Here is a 26,953-nt window from a genome sequence, read left to right as displayed (position 1 = left end):
ATTTGAAGATAAGTCACATTTCCCGAAAGTCCACTCAGGTTGAAATTCTAGCGCGTATGTGGTCGATAAATCGCGAGTACTATGCCTCGAAAAGGGTTATAGCGTATTGTATAGTAAATACCTACATTATATTTGAGTTGGAAGCTAAGATAAGAAAAGTATGCGGTTATGGTTCATAACATTTTATGGAAAATACCACAGAAACCCCCATTTCTCATCCGCAATCGCGGTTAGCCCAGTCAACAAAGCCTAGCAAATATAACAAGCAAATGTTATGGCATCAAAAACATTGCATCATTGCGGTTGGCAGCAAATAAATGTATCAAATTTTTGATTCAGCCGAAAATTCATAGTTGATACGGTAACATGTGATTTACTCATTAGCACTGGTGGAAGTGGTGGAAGAATTTTATAACAACTTGTGTGGACTTTAAGTAAAGGTGTTAGAACCTACAATCGTTTGGCGCTGATGTTGTTTTCAAAGCAGCAGTCACAGATATATTCCTAGATATATACCACATACTCGCACCTGTTGGGTATTTTACGCAAACTAATAGGAAGAAGTGCCAAGTCCCTCTCTTTCCCTCGGCCCTCATACGTTCTTTATTTTTATTAAATTATAAAAAAAATGTTATATTTCCAAGTTAACAACTTTATTGTGAGTTGTGTACTGTCCTAATTAATACATATTACTTACCTCTATTTTATAGATAACAAAAATCCGCAAAAGTACCAAATGGCCGCATATTGTCTGTATTTCTATCAATGTCAGTGGGTTAATTAATACACAGAGACTTGAAACTTTTATAATGTTTTTACAAATAATATTGCAAATGTACCTTATCACATTTTTAAATTTTCGGCGTTTTTTTTGGTTATTATTTGTGTTGTTTCAGTTGTGGTAAAACATTTGTCTTACTTATTTTTATACTGTGTAATAAAAAACTCGTCAAATTTGAGTCGGGTTCAAGAAACCAAATCAAAACTTTGCAATGTAGGTATTTATCATGATTACAATACGCCACTATTCAACGCGAGTCTCTGTTACTACCAGGTACATGCGATGTCACACATGTCTGTGGCAATTACAAGGAACTGGCGGGAATTTTCTTGCGATATTTGCTGTTTATATTTCACGTTGTATAAAAATGTTCCATATGTTGGTGAAGTCGCAAATTAGTCCGTCAACATGTGGAGAGGTGTCGTGCCTGTGCTTCTACTTGCCAGTGTTTGTTGGGCTGATGTTCAATGTAAGTACATCGTAATATATTTACACTTATATTTATTATAACCTCAGAGTTAATAGTTGAAAAGACTTTCATATTATTTCCCCTTTGCCAAAAGTCTCAGCTGAGTGTACTGACCAGTTTTCCTCCAGTTTTTAAAAAGCAAAAAAAACTACGAGTAGGTACCTATCACTATATATATACACCTTACAAAACAAAGGCCCCCGAAGCGTCTGTTTGTGTGTTTGTATGTTCGCGATATACTCAAAAACTACTGAACGGATTTTCATTCGGTTTTCACCTATCGATAGACTGATTCTTGAGTAAGGTTTGTGTATAATTTGTTAACCCGTGCGTAGCCGGGGCGGGTCGCTAGTAGTCATATATAACTCATAGTTTTAGGCAGTTTTATTGTAACATTAACCATTCTTCTGTAAACGTTATAAACTGCACAGTCGTTTAACTTTTACATTTAAAAATGTTAAGCGTACCTTTGTTTTCGTTAGACTGTTGCGTTAGAATATAACTTTATTCAAGTAGGATCCGTTGGATCGCTTTTGCTTTTTTTGTTTATATTTACCTAATACGGTTTTGTTCATACATAACCTACAATAGATTTCAGACTTCATCTTATTTTCAGATGGCGAGTCAGCTGTACTATTCACACAGCGCCTGAAACGTTCACCATACTACTACCCCGACTGCCCGCCCGAATACCAACACCACCACCCACCCCCACCCCCTTATTGGCCACCCCCACCACCACCACCACCACCATACTGGCCGCCCCCACCGCCACCGAGACAGGATGTCGTCTACATCCAGGAGCCACAGAATCAAGCATACTCTCAATCGGAATCTCACCAACAGGAGTCAAGTCAACCTTGTACCACTTGTGAGGGACAGGCTGGCAGCAATGCGATCAGTAATGCGCAGAGTGAAACCGGGCAAGCAGTCGCTATCGCTGTCGCTCGGGCTAAATCTAACTAAGTACAAATCCTGTGAGACTCATAATAGGAAATACAGGTACACGTCAAGATGTAGTCTATTTCCAACAAGACGAACAGAATCCTGCTTACTCCCAATCGGAAACTAATCAACAGAATAGCCAACCGGAACAACAGTCACAACTTTGTACCGCTTGTAAGGGACAGGCTGGCAGCAAGCAATGCGATCAGTAATGCGCAAAGTGAAACCGGGCAAGCAGTCGCTAGGGCTAAATCTAACTAAGTACAGTCACGCTCCGTGATTGTTACGCCATTTAGGGTTCTAACTAAATTAGTAGTACCTGCTGCCTACAAATTCATGCGTTAATTGTGACTAGATATTCTTTTGTTAAGTTTTTAATTATGAATAAAGTTTTAGGAAATAAATATATTATTATGTATATTTTATTGTTTTTTGTTGTTTGTTGCATCATACCATATTGTTTTTTCGACATTGATATAAAACCGAATGACGACTAACAATCAGTATCAGAAGATACAAATGCGTACATTAGAAAATAAATATGTGCTTTTTAAACGTAAACATCTTGATAGCTATTAAAGGTTTGAATATTAGAAATAGCTTATGTTCCAATGCCGACTTTTTCACATTATGTCCAAAACAAACAAATTGTTTCAGTGTTTTTTCCTAAAATTTATTAAATTGTCAATTAAAACTAATAGGTGTGTTATCAGCTTCGTATGATTCCACTGTGTATGCTGCACTATGCATTTTCATAAAATGGATTGTCGTAATTTTTCTATAAATTTATAGACCGTCAATTTATTGTGATTGTGACTACGGTCGTTATAGTGTTAACAACGCCATGTTAGATCACACCGTCAACTTACCTACTTAAAATACCCATTTGCATCTTGCATATGACTGTTTCTATCCGATGAGTGGTAATAATCGAAACAACCTCATTTACGGTCGTCAGTTAACCATCACTCATCACTTTCATCCGATTCAAAGATACGTTAGGAGTTCCATAATGGAACTCCAAAACGTTCCGTTCGCTAGCCTAGCTCATTATTAGTCCGCCTTGGCATTATTTATTACTTCCTGATTAGCTCTTGTCTCCTAGATTTTAGACCGTTACTAGGTACCATCATGGTACCTACTGTAACGGTTCGGTGAAATAGAAGTCCGTCAAAACTCAAAACCAACAAAGTGGCCCACTTTCCTTGCGACGAAACGAAAAATTGCTGTACCGTAAAACTAAAAAAGCTCTCTAAAACCAGTACAATTGGAAATTATTCGCTAATGGTGCCTGCTGATCGCAAATCATTTTTACGATCGACGCCCCTCTATCTAAATCTATATCACAGATTACTCACTAGATCTAGCATAGGTACGATGGCTCACGATTACCACAGTTATGGGCCGTGCCGTCTCATGCCTGCTTATTTCAGTCAAGGTACCTATAACAATGTATGTCGAATAAGTAGTTATATGGGCTGTTGTCATTGTCATCAATTGTTGGAGGGATATAATGTCTCCAAAAATTTGATTCCTCGCTAATCTAGTTAAGTAATTTGTGATTTTCCAAATGAATTCGCATTGATAATTTTAGGCGTTATCTGTACGTCAATAAATAAGTTTGCTAAAAGATTAGACATTCTCTTTGGTTGGGTAGACCAAGAAAAGTCTGCAACGATTTTGATAGAATACGCAAGTGTTTTATTTTAAACGTAAAACTTTTATAAAATTATGACTTATAAATAATACTTGCACTGCGTGTGCTCTCAAAATCGTAGCAGACTTGTCTTGGTCTAACTCTATGCGAGTCCGCTTAGTAGGTACACAAGGCCTTCCTCGCCAAGTGCGTAGGTTATTGTTAATTGTTTGTTAGTATAAAATTACGTAGCAACGACGTGTGACCAGCGGCACAGATTAAAATATAAATAAATAAAATGAAATAAAAATTGTTTATTTCAAATTTTAAAATCCATATTGTATTAGTCTACTTACATCGAAACTTAAAAACTAGGTGTTAGTACAGTCGGCCAAAAATGTGGTCTACCACCCTACGGTTGAGGTTCGTTTGAACGTCATGAGACAACAAGGTCGATTTCCCCTTGCAATAATATTAAGTCAGTGACAATTGTCAACCTTAGCGATCGTTAGATGTCGCAGAAACTTTTGTCAAAGTCAAAACTGGTAGACCACTTTCTTGGCCCACTGTACCTACATATAAATAAATACATAATTCAAAATAGTTGCCAGCGGTGTGGATGTATCTATAGGTTCTAGGTTCTAGGTTGATAGCTGTTGGTTCTCCGAATAATAAATAAATAAATAAACACTTCATAAAGCGGTGTCTATTGGTAGAAGTCTGTAATTGATACCTATTCGTATTGGGGTCCACGCGCGAGTTCAAGCTCGAGTGTTCAAGGCTACGGTTTGTATGGCCTGTTCACCAATTCACGCGAATTGGGAAGCCAATTCGAAACTCACAAATTAAAGCCCTGATATCAAATTGATTTAAATTTTTGACATCAGTAGTAACATATTATTACAGAAATATAACATATTTTTAAAATCCGAATACCCTTTCAGATTTCCAAACGATTCCTTTTGGTAGGTACTTCTAAATTCCAAGGAGGATTTGGTTTTCCGATTCCTCGAAGATGACGGCACCAACAACGTACTACGTTGAACGTAGTAAAGTTTGTGTTTATCTTTACACAGTTCGTCATGGGACCAATAATTATTCACTGACATTGGGGTCTTGGTCGGATAATGCGACCCTGCAGAAATATTATAGTTTTTTTTTTCATATTGTATCACTTGTGTGAGTCAATCGGTCCTCGCTAGAAATACGGGCGGCCGGTTGCTCTTTGTCGGATAGAGGATATATGTGATGTGTCTAGTAGGTGCATATTGCTGATTTGTTGGGGCAGGTCCCCGCAGCGAGTACGGGTGACCTTGCCTTAAGTTTCCAGGTCTTCGCCGGGATTGGCGGTTTCATGGTGTAAGTCAAGTAAGCGATTTTATTAATTCTTCTTGGTTTTTAGTGGAGAAATTGCGATCTGTTATCGCTTTTTAGACTTTTGTAACATTCATCCCCACAAAGACAATAGGGAATGACTCATATTAGCATCTTTAACCTATAAGCAACTATCAGGGCAATACAACGCTATACTTTATAGCGTATCTGCCACTGCTTCGCGGACAGGGTCACCGTCACCACCCACGCCTCTCCTTGCCGCCGCTTTTATAGTAAATTTCGCGGATTATGCTAATAAACGAATTAAATCTTATTAGCAAATAGGAAGCGAGTCTTCCGGTCCGATGACACTGACCGACAACATTGTTATTTCGGGAATTGAGAGGCCTTGCGATTTTGCGGTGTTTTCCCCAATAATGTGGAATTAGATAATTGTGACGTTTTCAAAAAGGGTAGGACTTATAAAAACATATTACTTATACACTTCAAGAAGTTATTTTGGTAAAAATTAAATAATTTGCACAATATTTATTTTATGATCAAACTCATATTTAGTTGCTTTATACTCTTTATAGATATAGAAGAGAGAAATAGGTATATACGTATGATCTCTATCTATGTACGACATGACCATAAAACTACAAGATCCATATAGGCATTAAGCCAAATAAGAATATGTAATAATTAAAAATAAGGGAAGAACTATACGTACACATATCTTTAAATAGAGGAAATGTACACATTTGTTGACATTTGAGTATTGGCTGGTACGCTAGTACAGCCAAAGAATTTCATTTCCGTAGAGTCTGTGCGGAATGAGAAGAGTCGTGGAATGTATTGGGCCACATACATTCCACGACTCTTCTCTTTCCTCACAGACTCTACCACTTCAGTGACAATCAATATGAAAGTCGCTAGAAACCTTCATACTGTGACAAGGTACGGAATGGTACTGAATTTAAATTCCTTGACCGTACCCCATATGTCCAGTAGTTATTATTGAATTTAGGTAGGTAGGCTACTAAAATAAAACAAAGAACTTCCTAAATTAATAACATTTCGCTCGTCTTTATATACGATCCACCTATCCCCTATTGTCTGACCCAGCCCAGCCCCTAAATAAGAGCTTCCGATGCATTGTTTACAAGTTCGCGATGTTCATAATTACTTCCGAATCCGTGGGAATCTCCACTGTTACCATCAAAACGACTGACCAGGCCCAGACAGAAAACCAGTCTAAAGACAAGTTTAGATTAACCGTAGTTGTTAACATATCTCGGGATCAAGATATACAAGTTATATGCAAAAGAATTCGTGAATAAGTCTGGTTTTGCGTATTCCGAGTTTGCGTGGGGGTGACCTCGCTTTGACCTATAAAAACTATATGATCCCGCAAAAAAACTAACACAACAACAAGAAGTATCGGAAGAAAATGGCGGCTCTGAGAGTACTTTTTGTCGTCGCCCTTGCTGGCTTCTTCGGGCCGGCCCTTACTCAAGGTTACTCACTGGCTTGCTGTTACCTAAAAATCTACATTCATATTGCTTAACGCGTATAGGTACATAGTGTCAGTATAAGTTTAATCTGTTCCAACGTTGAGGTGACAGAGTGCTATTGTAAAAGTAATATTTCTATTGAAAATCACATTTTATACTGGTATGTCTCTCTTGATTTGGTTTATCTCAGTTGTCAAGCGGACCCCTAAGCTCCCATGAGCCGTGGCAAAATGCCGGGACAACGCGAGGAAGATGATATCACACTTGAACGTTTGCTTGTATTGTGGCATAATAGCGAAGGCCAACTCAGACACATCGAATTCGTTGTATGATTACCCCTTGTTCTACTTTTGCCTGTGGGCTTTGGCTAGCCACTATAATAAACTTGTTCGATATTATCGACCTGCCATGACTTCGCAATAAATTCGCTCACCGATTAAATTAAATTAAATTAAAATACCACCGTTATTAGCACCGTTATTTTATTGTTCGTAATAGAACCCTTACTGTAACACTTTTTAAATTACAGAGGCTGAAAGTGGAGCGGCTTTGGTGAGAGAGCCGCGCGGGCATAAAAAGAGGTTATGCAAAAAGTACGGGATTTGTGGACAGCAGGGTTTTGGAGGGCACCAGGGGTACCAACAAGGGTACCACCAACAGGGGTACCAACAGGTGTATCCGCCGGCGATTAACATTGGTATTAGCCAGTCTCAATCCTCAGCAAGCGCTGGAGGCGGTGGCTACAGCAACGGGTACTATCCTAATAATTATCAGTACAACGGGCATCAACCGGGATACGGCGGTTACCACGGAGGCTTCGGAGGTTTCGGAGGTCCTCAAGGTTTTGGAAAACCAGGCTTCAGTAACGGCCAAGGAGGATTTAATAACCAGTTTAACGGGAATTACTACGGCCCAGGAGCCGGCAATGGGTTCGGATTCCCTGGACAAGGTGGATACTACGATGAGGTTCACGATGAGGGATCTCATGATGAAGGTCTGAGTCAACACGAGCAGAATGACCAGGCGATTTTCGGTGATGATCATGGTCGACCAGACGGTCCTCATGAACATGGACAATATGGACATGATTATGCTGTTTCCGGTTCATATGCTTTTGCTGGTCGCAAAAATAATTAAGTTTTAGACAAATTATTTGTGATAAATATTTATTACTTTAAGAAATGTAATTAAGCGCCCATCTGTGATAAGATAAACGATAATTCACCATGACATGAATTGATAACTCGATGATGGTGATGATGATGTTGATAAAATAAAATTGTTTCAATAAATCTAGATATATGCGTTTCTTTTAATTGGCCACTATTAATTCAGTCAGCTACAGAGATAACTGATCTTCCCTGCCATAGAGAAACAAGTAGGTAAGGTAAGGTTACTTATTTATTTCTGAAATAGAAATTTGTTTGCAGGGAACTGGGGGGTCAACTATCTCTGCAGCTGACCGTACATAAAAAAAATATCGTGTACGATTAAAAAGCATTAATTTACTTCCTACAGAAACTCAAACTACTGTTTACAGTTTTAAAAATACCTATATTTCAAAACACCTCTAAACGATCATACTCAGTCAGAAAAATCGCACACTCCAAATAACTTTCAAATCTCCGACCCAGCTGACCCCCGATTCGCAAACGGGCAATTACTAAGTGTGCTGCTCCCAAAATTTACGATAGTCGATAAAAATCAATGCAAACCCATCTTATTTTACCGGTCCGTGTATTTACGATACATCGTCTACTTGTAAAGCTTATTACAGTGAGATAAGGTCTACCGATGATTAGTTAAGGGTGATGCTGTTAGTAGTTTGATAGAGAGTCCGATAGTGGGGAACTTTCTTCGTATAAAAGGCCAGGGATGCGAGAGAGCATCATCCAGTGTCGGAGAAAGCTGCAAACTCTCTAGTACTAACAATTAGCTGAGATCTATAATTAGCTGAGATCTATAATGGTGGCTAAGGTTGTTGTTTTCGTTGCGGCGTTGGCGGCCTGCAGTGCCGTGCCAGTCATCATTGATGGTAAGCGATTTTTTTTTGTGGAATAAAATGCACTGCCGCTGTGATATGTATGCATGTCTATGTGTGCGCGCGCGCACCCCGATACCTACACATCATACAAGTCAGTAATAAACCAGCTGTGCATCGGTACGAGTGCGTTTCATTGCTCCCCACTCTACCCACATACATCTCAGTGGCGACGAATCGTGTCTTACCCGCGCGTGACAAAAAAAAAAAAAAAAGGAAGTGAAATGGAGCATTTTTTCGGAAATTTGTCTGCTTTCGACCACAATACCCAGGAATGGGAGATTTTTCATAGTCGGCTGTTGCAGTTTGTCAAATTAAATCAAGTGGGGGAGGAAAAGAAGGGTGCGTTACTATTAACGCATTTGTCAGATGAAACATACCGATTAGCAAGGAATCTTGTTCATCCTAAGAAGATTGAGGAAGTCAAGTTCGACGAGTTGGTGAAGGTACTCAATCAACATTTTACACCGAAGCGCTGTACTTTCGCAGACCGTGCGAAATTTTACGCGGCGACACGGGATATTGGCGAAAGTATCGAGCAATGGGCGGCTCGAGTTCGAGGACTCGCGGTGCATTGTGAGTTCGGGAGCTCGCTCGATATGATATTGAGGGACAGGCTCGTGCTGGGGTTCAAGGCAGGACCGGAGAAGGACAAGCTTTTTGAACAGGATGCTGCAACACTCACGTTCGCAAAAGCCGTAGAAGTGGCTCAGCAGGCGGAATGTGCAAGGAAGGTAAAGGCCTTGCCTACCGTGACCGTCAAAGAGGAACCACTGTACAAGGCGAGCGTGGGCCGGGCGGGCCAAGCGGCCAGCCGAGACCAGCCTATGCGTCGTTGTAGTGTATGCGGGTTGAAAGGGCATGAGTCTGATAAGTGCCGTTTTAAAAATTATCGCTGCCAAAAGTGTCACAATAAAGGCCACTTGAAAAAGGTGTGTAGTGCGCGTGTGAACAATATTTCTGTTGAAGATGTAACTCCAGATGACCAGGACTGCAGTGACTGTCAGGAATGTAAAGTCTTTAGTTTAAGGTGCGTACACTATGATCCTATACTAATGACTGTTGCCATTAACGGTAAAGAGTTTGATATGGAAGTAGATTCCGGTTCGAGCAGTAGCGTAATTTCAGATAGCATGTATCGAACAGAATTTTCAGAAACACAGTTAAGTAGTTGTAGTATGAGAATATGTTTTTACAACGGTCATAAAATTTTACCCTTGGGTCGTTTTTCAACTCAAGTGTCATTTAATGGTATTACAAAACAAATTTCATTTTATGTCATAAAAAATGGAGGTCCAGCCTTGCTTGGGCGAGATTTTATGGCCGAGTTCGGATTAGGTATAATGCCTATAAATAAAAATTACAATTTAAACTGTTCGTGCGATATAGATACCGACAAGTTGTTACAGAAATATAAAGAATTATTTAATGACGATTTGGGTTGTTTTAAATATGGTGAAGTAAAGTTACAGCTTAAAGATGGTGTCAAACCGAAATTTTGCAAAGCTCGACCCCTACCTTTTGCTCTTAAGGGTCCCGTAGAGGAGGAGTTGATGAAACTCGTTGATAAAGGTATATTGGTACCTGTAAATCATTCCGACTACGCGACGCCTATAGTACCGGTACGAAAGGCTAACGGTAGTGTAAGAATATGCGCGGACTATTCGATAACTATAAATAACGATGTATATATAGATAAATATCCGCTTCCGCGTATCGAAGAAGTGTTCGCAAAACTCAGTGGTGGTCAACATTTTTCCAAGTTGGATTGTAGTCAAGCGTACAATCAGTTCCGATTATCGAAAGATTCGCAAAGGCTTACTACTATTAATACGACTAAGGGGCTGTTTATGTATACACGTCTCGTATTCGGATTGGCAAGTGCACCCGCGATTTTTCAGCGGGCGCTCGAAAGCGTACTAGCGGGTATCGAAGGGGTAGCCGTGTTTTTAGATGACGTGTGTGTAACGGGGCCGACTAAAGAAATACATCTGAAAAGATTAGAGGAAGTTTTTAAGCGGTTCCAAAATGCGGGGTTGAGGTTAGGTAAGGATAAGTGTGCTTTTTTCCAGGAAAGCGTCACATACTTAGGTCATATTATTAATAAAGACGGGTTACTGAAGTGTCCAAAGAAAGTTGAAGCAATTGTCAGTGCTCCCCGGCCTAATAATGTGACAGAATTGAAAAGATTCCTGGGTATATCTAACTATTACCGAAATTTCGTTCCAAATGCATCATCTTTGCTAGGGCCTTTACATGAGCTGTTGCGCGCTGACGCGAAATGGGAGTGGTCAGAGCGGCAGCAGGCGGCGTTCGAGGCGATGAAGCGCGAGCTGGCGTCAGATCGCGTACTCACGCACTTTGAACCGAGCGCGCAGCTGACGGTAGCGGTAGATGCTGGTCCTTACGGCCTTGGGGCAGTACTGGGTCAAATCGGCCCCGATGGCAACGAGCGACCACTCGCTTATGGTTCAAGATCCCTAACAGCTGGCGAGCGAAACTATAGCCAGCTTCACAAAGAGGCCGCAGCAATTGTATTTGGTGTGACACGGTTCCACCAATATTTATATGGTCGGCAGGAGCCTTTTGTTTTGAAAACGGATCATAAACCGCTCTTGGCAATATTTGGCAAGAGCAACGGTATTCCTGTAATGACAGCGTCGCGTTTAATCCGGTTCGGTATAATTTTGTCAGCATATAATTACAAAATTAAATATATTACTAGTAAACAAAACGAGGTTGCGGATTATTTCTCGCGTATACCGACTCAGAATCAGGATCCGCAGGAGTCAGCAGTTGAAGATGAGGAAATACATACTATAAATTCAATGCAATTGAACAGTCTTCCGTTAACATATAAAGATATTCAGGTAGCTACGGCCAGCGATAAGTGTTTACGCACTGTACTTAGGTATATAAAGTATGGCTGGCCACGTAAAATTAAATGTAAGAATATCTATCCATACTTTTTATGCCGTAACGAACTCGACGTAGAACAAGGTTGTTTATTACGAGGGCATAAGGTGGTTATTCCGGCGATTTATAGGCCTAGATTGCTACAAGAAATGCACAAATCGCACCAGGGAATAGTCAAAACAAAAAGTAATGCACGAGCGCGCTTATGGTGGCCTAACATAGATAAGGATATCGAACAGCTGATTAATGCATGTACCGTATGCGTGCATCAGCGCGGCGCGCCCCCGCGCGCCCCTCCTTCGCCATGGGCCCGGCCCACCTCTGCGTGGCAAAGGGTACATATAGACTATTTCTCGGTGGGTCAAAGGTCGTTCTTAATAGTAGTAGATGCCTTTAGTAAATGGCTGGAATGCTTAGATATGGGAAACAATTTAACTACGCGGAATTTAATAACAAAATTGAAGGGTTTGTTTGCCAGGTTCGGCCTTCCAAGAGTTATTGTCTCGGATAATGATGCAAAAATAGCTTCTCAGGAATTTGTCGAGTTTTGCAAAATAAACGGGATACAATACCTTACGTCGCCTATTTATCACCCGTGCAGTAACGGCCTCGCGGAAATAAATGTTCGTACGTGTAAGACGCAGTTAAAGTCCATTTTACAGTGTCACTCGTGTGTTCAGGTCATAGATGAGAAATTACAAGATTTTTTATTTGAATACCGTAATACTGCACACTGTACGACGGGTGCCAGCCCGGCTAAGTTAATGTTGGGGCGCGAGCTGCGCTGTCGGCTGGACTTGTTGCGACCGCCGGCGCCGGCGCCGCGCGGAAACAATAATAAGGAAAAATGTAACAATACATTTTTTAGATGGTTCGAAATAGGTGACCTAGTGTGGGCCAGATGTTATGAAAACCGTAAACCATGTTGGAAAAAAGCGTGTATTTGTAAGAAACTTGGCAATAGAATGTACGAGGTAAAATTAGAAAATGATATTGTATGTAAGAGGCATATCGATCAATTATTAAAATATACGAATGTGGGAACTAATCTGTTATCGTCAACTGACGTACAAACGTCAAGTTCTGCCGATTACACACCTGTAGTATCAGACCCCCTTCCTTGTTCGCTTGATGTTCCAATTACTGTTAATGATCAATCGGACAGCGCGGGGGAAGAGGTGAGGATTGCGGAGGGGGAGATGACTGAGACAGAGACTCCTATGAGTGCGAGCGAAAATGATCAAGTACTTGAATCATCGGAGCATTCTGAGCAACCGGTGCAAGACATTAGTGAGCAAGTCTCGTCAGGCTCATCGCCTGCTCCTCAGCCTGGATGTAACTTAAGACCTAGGCTTAAGAAAATTAATTATAAGGTTTAGCAAATAAGTAATTTATTGTAATTGTCCCCAGATTCCCAAATTAAGTCGGGAGGAGTTGATATGTATGCATGTCTATGTGTGCGCGCGCGCACCCCGATACCTACACATCATACAAGTCAGTAATAAACCAGCTGTGCATCGGTACGAGTGCGTTTCATTGCTCCCCACTCTACCCACATACATCTCACGCTGACATTGTGTCTAATTTTATTTTATTATTGTTACTCATTCCCTAATGTATTCAAGGAAACTTTCCAAAAATGTTCATATTTTCCATGTAGATCTTTCCAAAACTAAAGCTCCTATAATAGGAGCTTATAATTATTCCTGTAAAATTTTTCATAGGTTACTGTTGACGAGGTTTCATCTTTACCGTTTAGAAAGTACATAAATAACTAAATAAGAAACTTAAATACAGGAACTTCTACGTCCAGGAATTGAATCCTAAACCTATTGCATAGAAGCAAGGTCATCGACATCGAAACCATATAAGACTGTTTCTTTTAACCTTTCTGTTCTTAACTTGGCAAAGATTGTCTTAAGTTATGTAATGTGTATGTTTTTCCTTCCAGACGAATACGTTCCCGGAGTAGTAATGCGCATCGGTCGCTCCCCCAACGTCGCCTTCGGTTTCGGCAGCGGGTTCAGCAGCAACATCGGCGGCATCAGCCACTCCACTGGCATGGGCACCTCCTTCCAGAGTGGGGATGCTCAAGCTTACGGCGCCGGCTTGGGAGGCAACGGGAATTATGCCAGCGGCGTTGGCATGGCCCGCACTGGACCATCCTACCCCGTCTACCAACAACAGCCAGCCTACGGAGGACTTCGTAACAACTACGACTCCGCTGTCTCCTCAGCTCAAAACTATAACGGCCTTAATTCCGCCGTATCCTCCGCTCAAACTCAGAACGGACTCCAATATGAAGCAGCCACTTCAGCCGCCCAGAACAACCCTCGTTACCAATCCGCTGTGGCGTCCGCTCAGAACGTGAGGGGCTTGGGTTATAACAACGGTTTCGGTTCAGCGGTAGCTTCTTCTGAGCATTCTGGAAACTACGGTTCAGCTATGTCTGCGGCTCAAAATCATGGATTGGGACACTATGGGTCTGCCGTTTCGGCTGCTCAGAACAACGGACACTACAGAGCTAGCACTGCACAAGCTATGCAACACCATGGAGGTGCTGTCCAACACAGTGGAGCCTCCAGCATTAATGCGCCAGGACTCCAAGCTGCCCAATCTCATGCCGTTAACAGCGGCTTCTATTAAAAATAAGGAAATTGTAAAAAGACACTGAGACGACTTGTTAAACTTGTCTCGGTGTCTTTTGAATTATTGTGTGATGAATCTCAATAAAAGTCTAGTTCTTAAATACAACAGTTTTCAGTGTTTAATCAGTTTTTCCTTGATATTTTTATCTATAGTCATATAAATCAATTAGCTGGATATGATAGTTAATTACTTTAATATTTATATAAACATCACCAAATAAATTAGGTCTAACTTTTTTGCAAACATTAAATTAAACACCTATGAATACTATTTAGGTACCTTGTTGTTTGGTGTTAGCGTTGTCAAAACGGACTCCATTAATTTTACCATAAACATGTCCATTATCATTGACAGCTGTAACTGTCTTTACTTCCCCATTCCCAAAAGAATCATGGCTTTCAACGCCTCTCAACCAAGGCCCAAAGTTCAAACCCTCAAAATTTAAAGGGAAATTGAAAAATGGGAGTAAAAACGGATTGAAGGATGGAAAACCTCTTCCAGTTGTTGTATGGGTTCCAGCTAAAGCAGTACTAAAGGTTTTTTGAAATAAATCTGAAGGGTTTGTGTTAATTCTTTCAGAATTCTCTCCCTGGCTAGGAAAGTTGAATGTTAAATACTTCTCGACGTTGGGATCTGACGATGATATAGCGATTACCGTATCCCCTGATGGTGACGATCCTGAAATGAAAGGATAATTTGAATTTGTTAAAATATTCTTCAGGCTGAAGAAAATATGAGTATCTTTAAAAAGACAACAAATGAAATAAAAGCTAGGGGGACGTTGATAAGTTAAAATATTGTAAAGTTAGGCTTACGCCACTAGAACAACGGGCTATTACAAAATATATATACTAATATAGAATACACACACACAATTTTTTTATAAATAATAAGTCCTGCTTTCTCGAGCTCAATTAATTTATGAGCCCATCAACGTGCACACTAGCGCCACTGCTAAATAATCGTGATTATTTAAATTTAACGAAAGATATTTTAAAAAAGGGGGCCGCTACGTACTGTGTCTTGTATTAAAGCACCTTTTTGAATAAATCAAACTAGTTTCTATGTTGCTGGATTCGTCAATCTATGAACTCAAAACAAAAACGGCCGTTTTAACTTTAGCCTACAAAAAGGAATCTATTCATAACTTTGTCATCACAATAGATTTAGCAGCGTCTACACCCGAACAAAGTGCAAAAAATACACATAATGGACTACCTTTATACACTAAACCTTTGCACACTAGTGTACCTATATATTTTTGGCACTTTGCATGTGTCATTATTTAATACCTTGACTGTACCGTACCTATGGAGCTTATTTTCTCTAGAAAGCTTAGAGTTTGCTACTGTTATATGATTACTTTATGCTGTTACTATTAAAAAGTTAACCCTTCCTTTTCACTCCGGAATACATAACACAAGACAACAAAAACAAACCTTTGAGAACAACAGGAACCGCCGTTACAACAGAAAAACTGGCGATAGCCAATAGCAATTTAAATCCAGACATGGCTGCAATAATTCAAATGTTATATCCTCACTAGCACGTACTAATATGAGATCGTAATTCATTTCACCTTCTTTTATATAGGCCTTATAACATAACGCTATATAATGTCCGTCATTCATTACTTAATGATGTGTTGAGAAAGGCAATGAACCCTGAAACACATCCCTAAAAAACATTTGATACTTGATAGACAAAAAGCAAATCAAATTACAGCCTAAATCCAACCTTAAAGCTGAAGCATAAAGATACGAAATGGCGTATCGTTGTAACTCCTGCCGAAAAAACCATAGTCCTGCAAATACTGTAATTATACTTATTATGATATGAATTGTCTGAACGTAGGCGCGTAACTGTAAAGATCCATAAAAATCTACACTGCAATTAGACAGCTGAAGTTGAAATTGTGAATAAGGTATTGTTTTGCGTACAGAGCTAGAACAACGACCTAGCTAGGAAATAGAAAAGAAATATAGAAATATATTTATTTACCAAGAGCAAAAATATAGGAGCAAAGCAACACAAGCGACGGAAAAAGTAAGAATACGATGAAGATATCAACGTGTAAAAAAAGCCGACGAGTTGAGGACCTCCTCCTTTTTTTAAATGAGTTAATTATTGCGCCTCAGGCAAAATCTTGCTAAAAACTGTAATCCTAAAAATTATCCAGTTCTGGTACCTACACACTTTATTTACGACTAACGACCCGCCCCGGCTTCGCACGGGTTAACAAATTATATATAAACCTTCCTAGTTTTAAAGATCTAAGCATACAGACAGACAGACAGACAGACAGACAGCGGGAAGCGACTTTGTTTTATACTGTGTAGTGAAGAATGTTAGAGGCTATTCATAAATTACGTCATTTCAAATTAGGGGGGGGGGGGGTCTGGACATCGGATGATGGTAGCAAGACGTAGGAGGAAACGGGGTCATACGTAGCATGATTTTTGGATGATTTTAGAGGGGGGGGGGGGAGGGGGGTAAAAAATCCGTCAAAAATAGATGACGTTTTTTATGGACAGCCCTTTACATAAAACATTATAAAAAAAATCTGAAGAGTCATCAATGGTATTTTTGTTACATTAGAAGATTTGGAGCTCCATCGTATTCCAACTTGCCAAACAAAGTTAGAAAAAGCAAGCAACCTAATATAGATATAATCTCATTTCAACATAGCAACCAAGACTATGCAAGTGGCCAACTTTTGCCACACTATCTTTAATCTTAAAGTAGTTACCTCAATTTATTGATCTTCACACCAATCAATAATCCAAATAATTTCTTTAAACAATTGCTAGTATTAGTAACGCCATTATAGTTTTTACAAACACTCTTATATTGGTTAATCTCTCACGTCTAAAATGTAATGACGGAGAAATTATACACATCACACGGTTGAATAGGAAATTGATCTGCCAACGCGTTCCATCAATATTGATTAAGAACCGTTTTAAATGTTATTAAAGAAAACTTGTACTTAGACCTCTTAGACCACAACGGAGCCGAAGAGTTCTACAATTCTGCCACTTTCATCAGAGCAATCAACAGCAAATATGAAGCAAGCAGCGTTCAAATATACCCAGGCACTTTAGGCGTTTCCTCGTCCGTTCAAGCGGGTTATATTGACCCAGGGTATTTTCCAATGGACTGACCAAGACAATGGCAGTGGCCTATGCAGATCCAGTATGTGTTTGGAGATCCATGGGATAGGGTGAAGGAGTTGCCGCAAACGAAAATAAGACAGTTCGTGTATCCTAGTTTTAATCCGTTTTTAAATATTTGCCGATGATTAAATTTGATGAGTTGTATTTTTATAGTTTTATTTAGGTATTACGAGTATAGTAGACATAAACTACGTTAGGTACAGTTAAATTTTTATACTACAGATGACACTACGTATTTCCAATTAAAGATTATACATCAAAATAAATATTCCAGCTGAAGGCTATTTTAATCCTCAAAATGCCTTTTAAGTACTCTAGTAGAGTCTAGTCAAAAGTCAAGTGTTCATAAAAAAGTGACATCCGCTTGTATTACAATTAAGTTACAAGCTTTTGAGAAATGGGCCCCCGGTGCCACTTTCTCGAGTGAAATGGGCCCCCTGATTGTTACATTTACACAGTAATACATCATTGTATTATCTATTTCTGTGGTATTGCATTTAAAAGTATAGTAATTTTTTGACAGCTTACGTAATAAGTAAGCCCTACATTCAATTTGGTGATTGGTGCCAGATAAACGCATTTTTGAGCAAATGCACTGCTTTTTATTGTAAATTCTGTCTGCGAATCATTGTCAGTTCCACAGAGTTTTAGCATCTGTCTTACATTTTATGATCATTTGGCATAATATTGTAAAATAAAGATGCTAAAAACATGTTACATGACTGTGATTTGCATTCTAATCCTTGTACTAGTAATTTAATTTAAATGAATGGTTGTAATAAAAGTTTTTGTCACTTTAAGACTTAATGAATCTCCATGATCACACCTATGGTCTTTGCTCATTCGACCTGTAGGTACTTATATTTAAATAACATATTTACGACATAATCATGGTAACATAGTTAGCACATCTTTGAACTCTGAAGGTTGTCGGGTGACGTGTGTGGTTTTGCTAGGTACATTACATAACGTCACTAAATCTGACGGTACTGGTGAAGTACCGTCAGATTTAGTATTCAGTCTGGTATGGTGAAGAACGCAGGTAGCAATATGAACTATGAAAAAACAACGCAACCTCGTATTTGGGTTTGTTATTAGAATTGTCTCGATGAGTATTAGTTGAATATTGAAAGAAGAGTACAGTCAGCGATAAAAACTTGTATTCAAAACGAAATTATGTCATTTTTTATTTGACACAAAGAGAGGCACAGCGCTTATATGTAGGTATACATATGTGACGTTATCTATGAAAAGGGACCTTATTGTCGATGGCGCTTACGCTATTATTAACGATGTTCCGATATAAATACAATGCCGCGCAACGCTGTGCGGCGTAAGCGCCACATCGACAATAAGGTCCCGTTTCATAGATAATGCCCCATATTATGTTATAAAATGCGACCGGTGTGTAATATTGGCGGGTCGCGGTGACGCGGTGTGTAGGTAGGCTGCGCAGGAGTGGATTGGAAATCGCCTACTCACGTGCCTTATGCAACGTGTCGGCCATTCTGCAAATATTATTAAAACACAAAATGCCAAAATACTTAGTGCATAAGATTACCCCTTATATACCCATTGGGTCGTTTTCGACCCACTGAATGGCTTTTTGATTTATTTCAATTAGGTACATACTTACTTTACACAACCAATTATCGCCTGTAAACATTTTTAAGGTCAGGTGGGGATAAGAGGAACTATGGGAGAAATGTGGACACTTGTAGGGAAATAAACAGTTAGAGATACTTAAAGATATTAAAAACTAAATTAAATTATAATACTAAAAATAAAGCTAATTCATAAATAAAATTAACTTAAACATATTTACGTAGAAGGACTATACTCATACGGTTTCTCTTACCCCGTAGAAAACTAAAGTATGTTTATTTTACCCCACCTGACCTGACCTTAATAATTTTCGAATTAGTCTCGCTGCAGAATAGACCACCGACGTCGACGACCGACTCAGTGACATCTCACCCGCAGTGCGCTAGCGACACTCTAACCTATCACTTTGATAAAAACGCACTGGCCACTAAAAAATAATTGACTCATTCACATAGCGCACTGGCCAAATAGTGTGTTGTCAAAGTTTAAAAAGTTAAACCATAGAGCCATGAGAGTCTTGTTGATTTTTTTGGTGGTGTTGGCGGCGGTGGCAGCAGCACCACAGAAGTCTACGTTGCAAGCAGGACCATTAGGTGAGGATTTTTCTTTATTTATATTGGTTGTCTTTTGTGTATCAAGTGCCTGATCTATTTAGGTATAATAATCAATATCTGGGAAACCGAGCTTTGCTCGGAAAACATACCTAACAATACTCAAAAATGCGCGTTTTCCAAGAGATAAGACCTAGCTAGATCGATTTATCGCGTTTATCGCCCCCGAAAACGCCTATATAGAAAATTTCATCGAAATCTTTAGAGCCGTTTCCGAGATCCCCGAAATAAATATATAAATAAATATACATATAAATAAATAAACAAGAATTGATCGTTTAAAGGTATTAGATAGATAGATTAAATCAAAAATAAATAAATAAACCCTACGTTTAAAACTGCTGTGTCGATTATTATCAAACAAGAACCACCGAACTCCGTTTGAGCTCTACGATGCCACAAACAGACAGATAGAAAGACATTCGTATCTTCATGCATCCCTCTTTTGGCGTCGGGGGTTAAAATTGAACTTGATACAGTTTCATGATAAGTTACGGATATTTCAGCATCTAGTATACAAGACAACAAGTAAAGCCCAGTAGGTTCAAAGTATCGGAACCGAAAATTAAACGATTTAAAAAACAATCAACTACCTAATAAAACTGCGTTACTAAGACAGTAAGTATAAGTACACATTTAACATAGTTTGAAATTAAATACTTGTAAAGTAATACAACATGGCCAAGTCGCAATCAAATCATAAGAATAAGAATAATAAGAATAAGAATAATATTTATTTGAAAGAAAAAACCTTATTAATAATACATACCTAACGTCCAGTCCAGTCCTAATGTCCAGTGGCCCCCACACTAGGCTATGCCTGTCTAGGGTTACCAGATGACAGGAATTTTCCTGACATGTCAGGAATTTTGGCCTTTTGTCAGGAATGGGGACGGAACACGAAAATGTCAGGAATTTTTTGAATTGATAGACTTCTTTATAAAGTACCTGTTTATTTACTTAAATCAATACAAATAATAAATTTAATAAAACACGGCTATCGGCTCAATAGGGTGCCGGAATTTTGTCAGGAATTTCTAAATTTGTATCTGGTAACCCTATGCCTGTCACGTGGTGGCCGGAATTGAAATTAGTAAAGTGAAGGTTAAGTAAAGAATTAAAGACTAATCTAATAGAATAGAGGTAATGAATGTAATAGTTAGAGAAATTAAGCAATTCAAAGAGAAAGGAAAGAAAAAATTGTGTGTGTGTATGTATGTGTGTGTGTGTGTGTGTGTGTGTGTGTGTGTGTGTGTGTGTGTGTGTGTGTGTGTGTGTGTGTGTGTGTGTGTGTGTGTGTGTGTGTGTGTGTGTGTGTGTGTGTGTGTAAGGCTACAAAAATTGTTAGCATGTAAGTTAGGTAAAGGCATGTATTTTATTGTTGTTGTTATCAAATCAAACATATTTTTTTCTCTAAACTACCAATGATTACTAGTAACTGGGCCGTACGAATCAGTTTTTTTCACATCACATCACACAAAAAATCACAACAAGAGTTTTTATAATACTAATAAGAAGAACTCACACATTACAATAATTAAAATTATCTGTATAGACGGAAGACCAACGTGTCCCTGACCTCGTCAGTTATCTTAAACGTGTATATATTACCTTACCTATAGTTGGTAATAGGTACCTACTTATGATCATTTCTCGGTAAAGTTATATTATTAAATCATCAAATACGAATGGTAACATTTTCCTTATAATGTGCAACTAAGTAGAAGACGACTTTTGGGTACGGATCAAAGTTGCCTGCTCGCGAAATATTCCTTTGTGCTTTTTATAAAACGACCCTTCTACAAAATAATCCATTTTCATACCTAAAGACCCGTATTAAAATTCTATCTGATTTGCAAATTTTCCTTTCACAAAGTTATCCTTTCATATAGATGTCGCATTCGCATAATGTCCCATTTTAAAAGGAGAGGAGATTTGGACTCTTTTATTACTTAAGGTAATTAAATTAGATATCATTTATTATCAGACAACTACGGCCCATAGATACATAGGTACCTTACAAACTGACATACATACAATAATACGGTGGTTTTCTGTTGATTTTTGTCTATACTTAAATCTGTCGTATTTTTAAATTACATAAAACCGGCTTATTTTGCGAAAGGGTAACACGGAAAATATTCGTAAAAAGCATGAAAGGGAAAGAGAAGAGTCGTGGAATGTAATGAAATTTACACTAGGTGCAATGATTTATAATTATAACTCAAGATAGTTTATGGGCGTTCCAAAATTGAAGCGCTCACCTTGTGACAAATTGGACAAGTTACCTTTAGTCGCTGATGGACAAGCGAGAAATGTGCACGTGCTAACGAGCTCCTGCACACCGAAACAGAAAGAGACGACCTTATGTTTAACAACGGGTGTGACAAAGATGGATGGAATGAGAAAATTAATCAAAAATAACAGATTTCTTCGTAGGCACAGAAATAAATATGGAAGTATTTTTTGTGTTCCTCAAGTATGAGTATAACCTATCTATGGTTATATAATATCATTGACTAGGTGCGATTGTCATCTTGGTTACCCAGACTTCTACATACTTGATAGACTTGAATCATGCAGGAACCTGCCAAGGTGACAATTGCAAGCTCTTCGCCATCGAATCGCTTGGTGTCTCTCTATCACTCTTCCATATTAGTGCGACAGTGACAGTTGCGTTTCGATCGCTACGGAGCGTAAGCGACTGGCACGTTGGCTACGCGGCCACGTCCATTAGTTAAAGTTGGTTAAAATATTGTTTCAGAGACCGGAAGCCAGCCCTTCATCGAGGAGGTGGTAGTGGAGTCGGTGCTGAACGTGCGCGCGCCCGCCGGGAGACAAGCCAGGACCAACACGAAGACCGACTTGGCCCACGGCTCGAAGGTGGCCGAGAAAAACTAGCCCTGACTGCTTAGCTATAAGTTATACTAATTAAGTATACCTATAAAGTACCTATAGCAAAATCTGTATTAAATATACTTATATTATTATTATTAGTCTGCCAAACAATTTTGTCAGTAGGTAAATAAAGGCGCGAAGTTATAATTTTCAATGGGACGACAACCCTTCGCGCCTAATTTTTGAAGTAAAAACTTCTTTAGCGGCGCTGGGCACTTTTTGAGGTGGGGAAAAAAAAAATAAACTCGAGACAGCGTAAGGGGCGTAAGGCGATCACGTGACCGTAAGCCCCGTAAGGTGGCCACTCATAATTTAGATGGCATTTAAATCAATAAAGAAAAACTCAATGTTATTTGACATTTATGTTGCGGACTCCTTTTCAAGACTCTTTACCTATGTTCAAATAATTTGACGTTGTCATGGCAGTATGTAAATAAACATCTCAATGAAAAAGTGTGATCTTATTTGAGAATGATAAATATATAATAAATAAATAGAATACCTCCGCTAAACGTATGTAGGTATCGTGTTACCGGGCGTCGGTAACATACTGAGGTGAGTTTTCACTTCTATCGGCACTCCCGGAGTGCAACCGTTGTTGCTTGTTTTTAAATTTGCCGTTTTTTCTACTGACGGAAATGGCTTGACAGACTATACTATCGCAATCTGGAAAATGTTGTCCGCTGTTTCGTTTGTTGAACGGCTATTTGACAGAACGTGTATTTTCCAAAAAACATGTTTTATTTCTAAAGTTTAAAAGGTCATGTGTAGACACCATAATATATTAATAGGTTATGCTTCTAAATGATTAACCTTTTTTGCAAAAAAACATGTATTACTACGAAACTGTTTGTGTAATATACCTATAAGTAATTAGCAAGTTAATTACAAGTTTCGCAAGTGGCTCGCTCCTTGCGAGTTTGGCTCGGCCACATATCGACATACCATCTCCAATTCTTCACTACGCGTAGCGCAATTAAGGTAGTGAATTTAATACCATACCGTATTAACTACTTAAATTATTTGTGCAGTAACGCATTAACCAAATACCTTGAATGCAAATGCTAATAATTTTAAAAGAAAACAGTGTTTATTTTTATTTCTATAATTAAATATTATAAAACCTAACCTAAAGTGCTTTTATTGTCGTCGGAAAAGTTCTCCTAATACCCTTAAAATCCTGTTTGAGTATGATTAAGATCCTGACCGAATTTTTAGTCATATTCTTGCATTTTTTTCGAGAACGATTTTTTCTGCTTTATAGAGTAGGTTCAACCGAAGTGTGAACACACGATCTTTGACCACTTCACGTATACAAAAGGTTAATTTATATAAGTCAAATAAGATCAATTAAAAATCGCTACCATGGGCAGGTCCCGAAAATTAAACCACCGATAAAATCCACGCCGCTTAAGTAACTAATCGTATTAGTAATGGTTTTGTAAAACGAGAAATTATTGCACCAAAAAAATTTAAGTTTAAGTATACATATTAAGTTTTACCAATATGGTAATGGTGCGTGTTTGCTCCATTACCATATTGGCACAATTCCTTTGCGTAAAGGTATTTAAGTACATAAAGCAGTCGAGAACGTGCCGAACACAATTATTCAGAAATCAATGCAGTCAATATATTCGATTGGGCTGGATTTATTGGACAAGATGTCGGATGGGAGAAGGATTGTGGCGCCAACTTAGATGCACAGTCTCCACCGAATACATCCGAGCGGCCATGGTGCCTCAAATACCTGAACACACCTGTTATATATCAAGCAAGGCGTTAGAAGAATGAAAAAATTATATATAGTAACGGCACCAGTCATGGGACATTTAAGAGGAAATCTGGAGTATTTGTGATATTTCCCTGATACATGTAAAAGTACTACCGCTTAGCTTGTTAAAAGATGAATATCCTATCCTTCTTTCATGTTTAAGGCGTGTTGTATCAAAGATACTGCAATTAGTTTCCACATAATTAATACATTAAAAGTATGTTTTTTTTCTCCAGTCATGGACAGCAAAGCTCCAGTAATGGGCCCCCCATAATGGACATACCCGATCAGTATAAGATATTGGAAAAGGGAATAAGTTTTTGGCAAAAAACTAGTTATTAGTCATTTTTGGTATTTTAAGCTTTTATGTAAGAATGTATTTTTCTTTCGACAGCCAACTAATACTCATCGAGACAATTCTAACAAACACAAACACAATTAGGTTGCGTTTATCACAGAGTTCCTATGGCCACCTCCTGTCTCCATCATAAGATCTGGTCCGAGGAGACCTCCTGACATAGTTCGTAACTACATTATACTTCTGTATTGTTTAAACATGAAATTACGCCATGGCAAGCATCATTATGTAAATTGTCCCATCATAGCAGGTATGCAGTTTTACAGCTCCTATAATGGGATTGGGCAAAATACCACTATTTTTTATACATATCTAGAGTCACAACATAGTGTGTTGTATACCTTATCTCATGGTAAATGCAATTAACAAAACACATTCTAGTTTACACCAAGAAATATTTAATTACAATTTAATATATGAACTCACCTCTCTTAGCGAAGTTGTTAAGAATTCTTACTGGTTATTTTTTCAGTGACACGGCAACTTTTGGGTTGGCGCCAATTTCTTAAAAAGTAACCGAAATTAATAAAAAGTCAAACTTAAACAGCTCTAATATGACTCTTATTTATGGTTAAATATTGCCAGTGTTTATAAACTACTTTTACATACTTATTTTAGAGGATTTGTGGTTTTATGTCCCATTACCGGTTCCACGTCCATTATAGGGTCCATTACGTTATGTACCTACAAAAAATATTTTAGTGGCGCTAAGTATTGTTAAAGAACAGCGACCCGTTTCTCAAAAGCTTGTATTGTAACTTGTAATACAAGCGGATGTCACTTCTACTTGTCTTACAAGTTACAAGCTTTTGAGAAACGGGCCCCAGGTTGGGATCTTCTTTTAAGCGACAATTATGCTTTCGTCAGAAGACCCCGGAGAAAATGACATATCGCTTGATTGATCAAACTGCCATTTTATATAGTATACCTATCGGATACTGCTGAAACGACAGAATTGTCATGTCTTGCATATGGCAACCGATCAGTCAGTCTGCGGCTAATCCGCGAACTGATTATCCTATCACAATACAATCTCCCAAAGCCAGGACGTGTGGCGATTTGGCTAACTTCTCAGAACCATGGCTAACCGTATTCAGATGTCGCGCCGAAATAAGTAATTATTGATTTTGCTTCTTGAACAAAAGTTGTATGTTATATGAAGCTTGTATGTAGTTACGACCCTTTGGTCTAGGATTGTGCTGTGGTGCGTGCAGCGTAACGGCGATCGGTCGCGGGTTGATTGTATTCAAATATAGCGATGTACAGCGTGTTCGCATTATATATGGTTCTGCATGGTGAACAATGGCGAATACATGATTTCTCATCAAGAAAAGAGCTTAGATTTTTTTCTTTTGAAGGTGACTTGACGAAGTTGGTTGAACACAGAAAATGGAATCGAGGACACTGCTATTAGGCTATTTTGCCTGTACCTTCGAGTCTGCATTTTTAATAATTTATATAATATAGCCATTTTAATATAATATAGCCTGTACGTAAAAACTAGCCAAGTCAATTCCTGAACTTTAATTACAGTCCAAGTGAACTAGAAATTGACACTCATATAGATATCAATTATTTTGCCGGCGAAGTCAACAACGACGCATAATTCTTAATGTTAAAATTGGCTCTCAATCCACATTTATGCTTTTAATGGGATAACTTTAAAATACTTTAAAGTACCTACATAACCTACATATAACTAGATCCATCACCCCAGTTATTATCCAGCACTGTACCCACCCCGTACGCGTTGCGTCGCACGTTATGCGGTGCGCGTGCGACTCATTGTCATGTCGGTGGCGGTGCTGTGCGCATACATTAATACTATTACCAATCTAGCACTTTTTCATCTGCGATAGACGAACCGACAACAAGACGCGGGCTGCGTGTGTAATCCTATCCTACGAGTAGATAATTCTTGTGATTAGTTAAGATGGAATGAAATAATGGGATCTCACTAATACCTCAAGCTGAATTTAATGCTTTTGTTTTTATATTTTTTGTTTTTCCCTCCCAAATAGCTTTCGTGTTGATATTAGCAGGAAACAGAGAATATGCTATTCCTAGTTTATATATCAAGAAGAAGAAGATCCGGTACGAGCTGAAAGTGTTCCAGCTGCGATCGCGCCATTACGTGCACTTCACCTCGTTCGTGGTGCGCGTGCCGCGGCCGCTGCTGGAAACCATCTCGAGCGCGGACTTCTGGCCGAAGGGTGTGGTATTTCGGCGGTTCCGTGGGAATCTGCCAAATCCTACACCTGAACAT

At 38.8% G+C, this 26,953-nt stretch overlaps 3 protein-coding genes across 3 annotated transcripts; all 3 read left to right on the top strand.

The window, feature by feature from the left end:
* Positions 1-1,189: 1,189 nt before the first annotated feature.
* On the top strand, positions 1,190-7,799 carry LOC134647544 (heterogeneous nuclear ribonucleoprotein A1-like). Its single transcript, XM_063501897.1, has 3 exons — positions 1,190-1,250; positions 1,867-2,151; positions 7,192-7,799. Exons 1-3 carry the CDS (start codon positions 1,190-1,192, stop codon positions 7,797-7,799), a joined length of 954 nt encoding a protein of 317 aa, XP_063357967.1.
* Positions 7,800-8,615: 816 nt separating this feature from the next.
* Positions 8,616-14,446, top strand: LOC134647362 (hornerin-like). The gene is made up of 2 exons (XM_063501697.1): positions 8,616-8,697; positions 13,571-14,446. The coding sequence occupies exons 1-2, from the start codon at positions 8,628-8,630 to the stop codon at positions 14,263-14,265; spliced, it is 765 nt and encodes a 254-aa protein (XP_063357767.1). The 5' UTR covers positions 8,616-8,627; the 3' UTR covers positions 14,266-14,446.
* A 5,036-nt stretch (positions 14,447-19,482) lies between these two features.
* LOC134647673 (uncharacterized) lies at positions 19,483-22,581 on the top strand. The gene is made up of 2 exons (XM_063502027.1): positions 19,483-19,642; positions 22,425-22,581. The coding sequence occupies exons 1-2, from the start codon at positions 19,558-19,560 to the stop codon at positions 22,559-22,561; spliced, it is 222 nt and encodes a 73-aa protein (XP_063358097.1). The 5' UTR covers positions 19,483-19,557; the 3' UTR covers positions 22,562-22,581.
* Positions 22,582-26,953: the final 4,372 nt, after the last annotated feature.

The sequence above is a fragment of the Cydia amplana genome, chromosome 4 (genome assembly GCF_948474715.1).
Source record: "Cydia amplana chromosome 4, ilCydAmpl1.1, whole genome shotgun sequence".
In the NCBI taxonomy this organism is placed as follows: domain Eukaryota; kingdom Metazoa; phylum Arthropoda; class Insecta; order Lepidoptera; family Tortricidae; genus Cydia; species Cydia amplana.
Note: the sequence above shows the minus strand (reverse complement) of the source record. Positions and strands in the feature narration are given on the sequence as shown.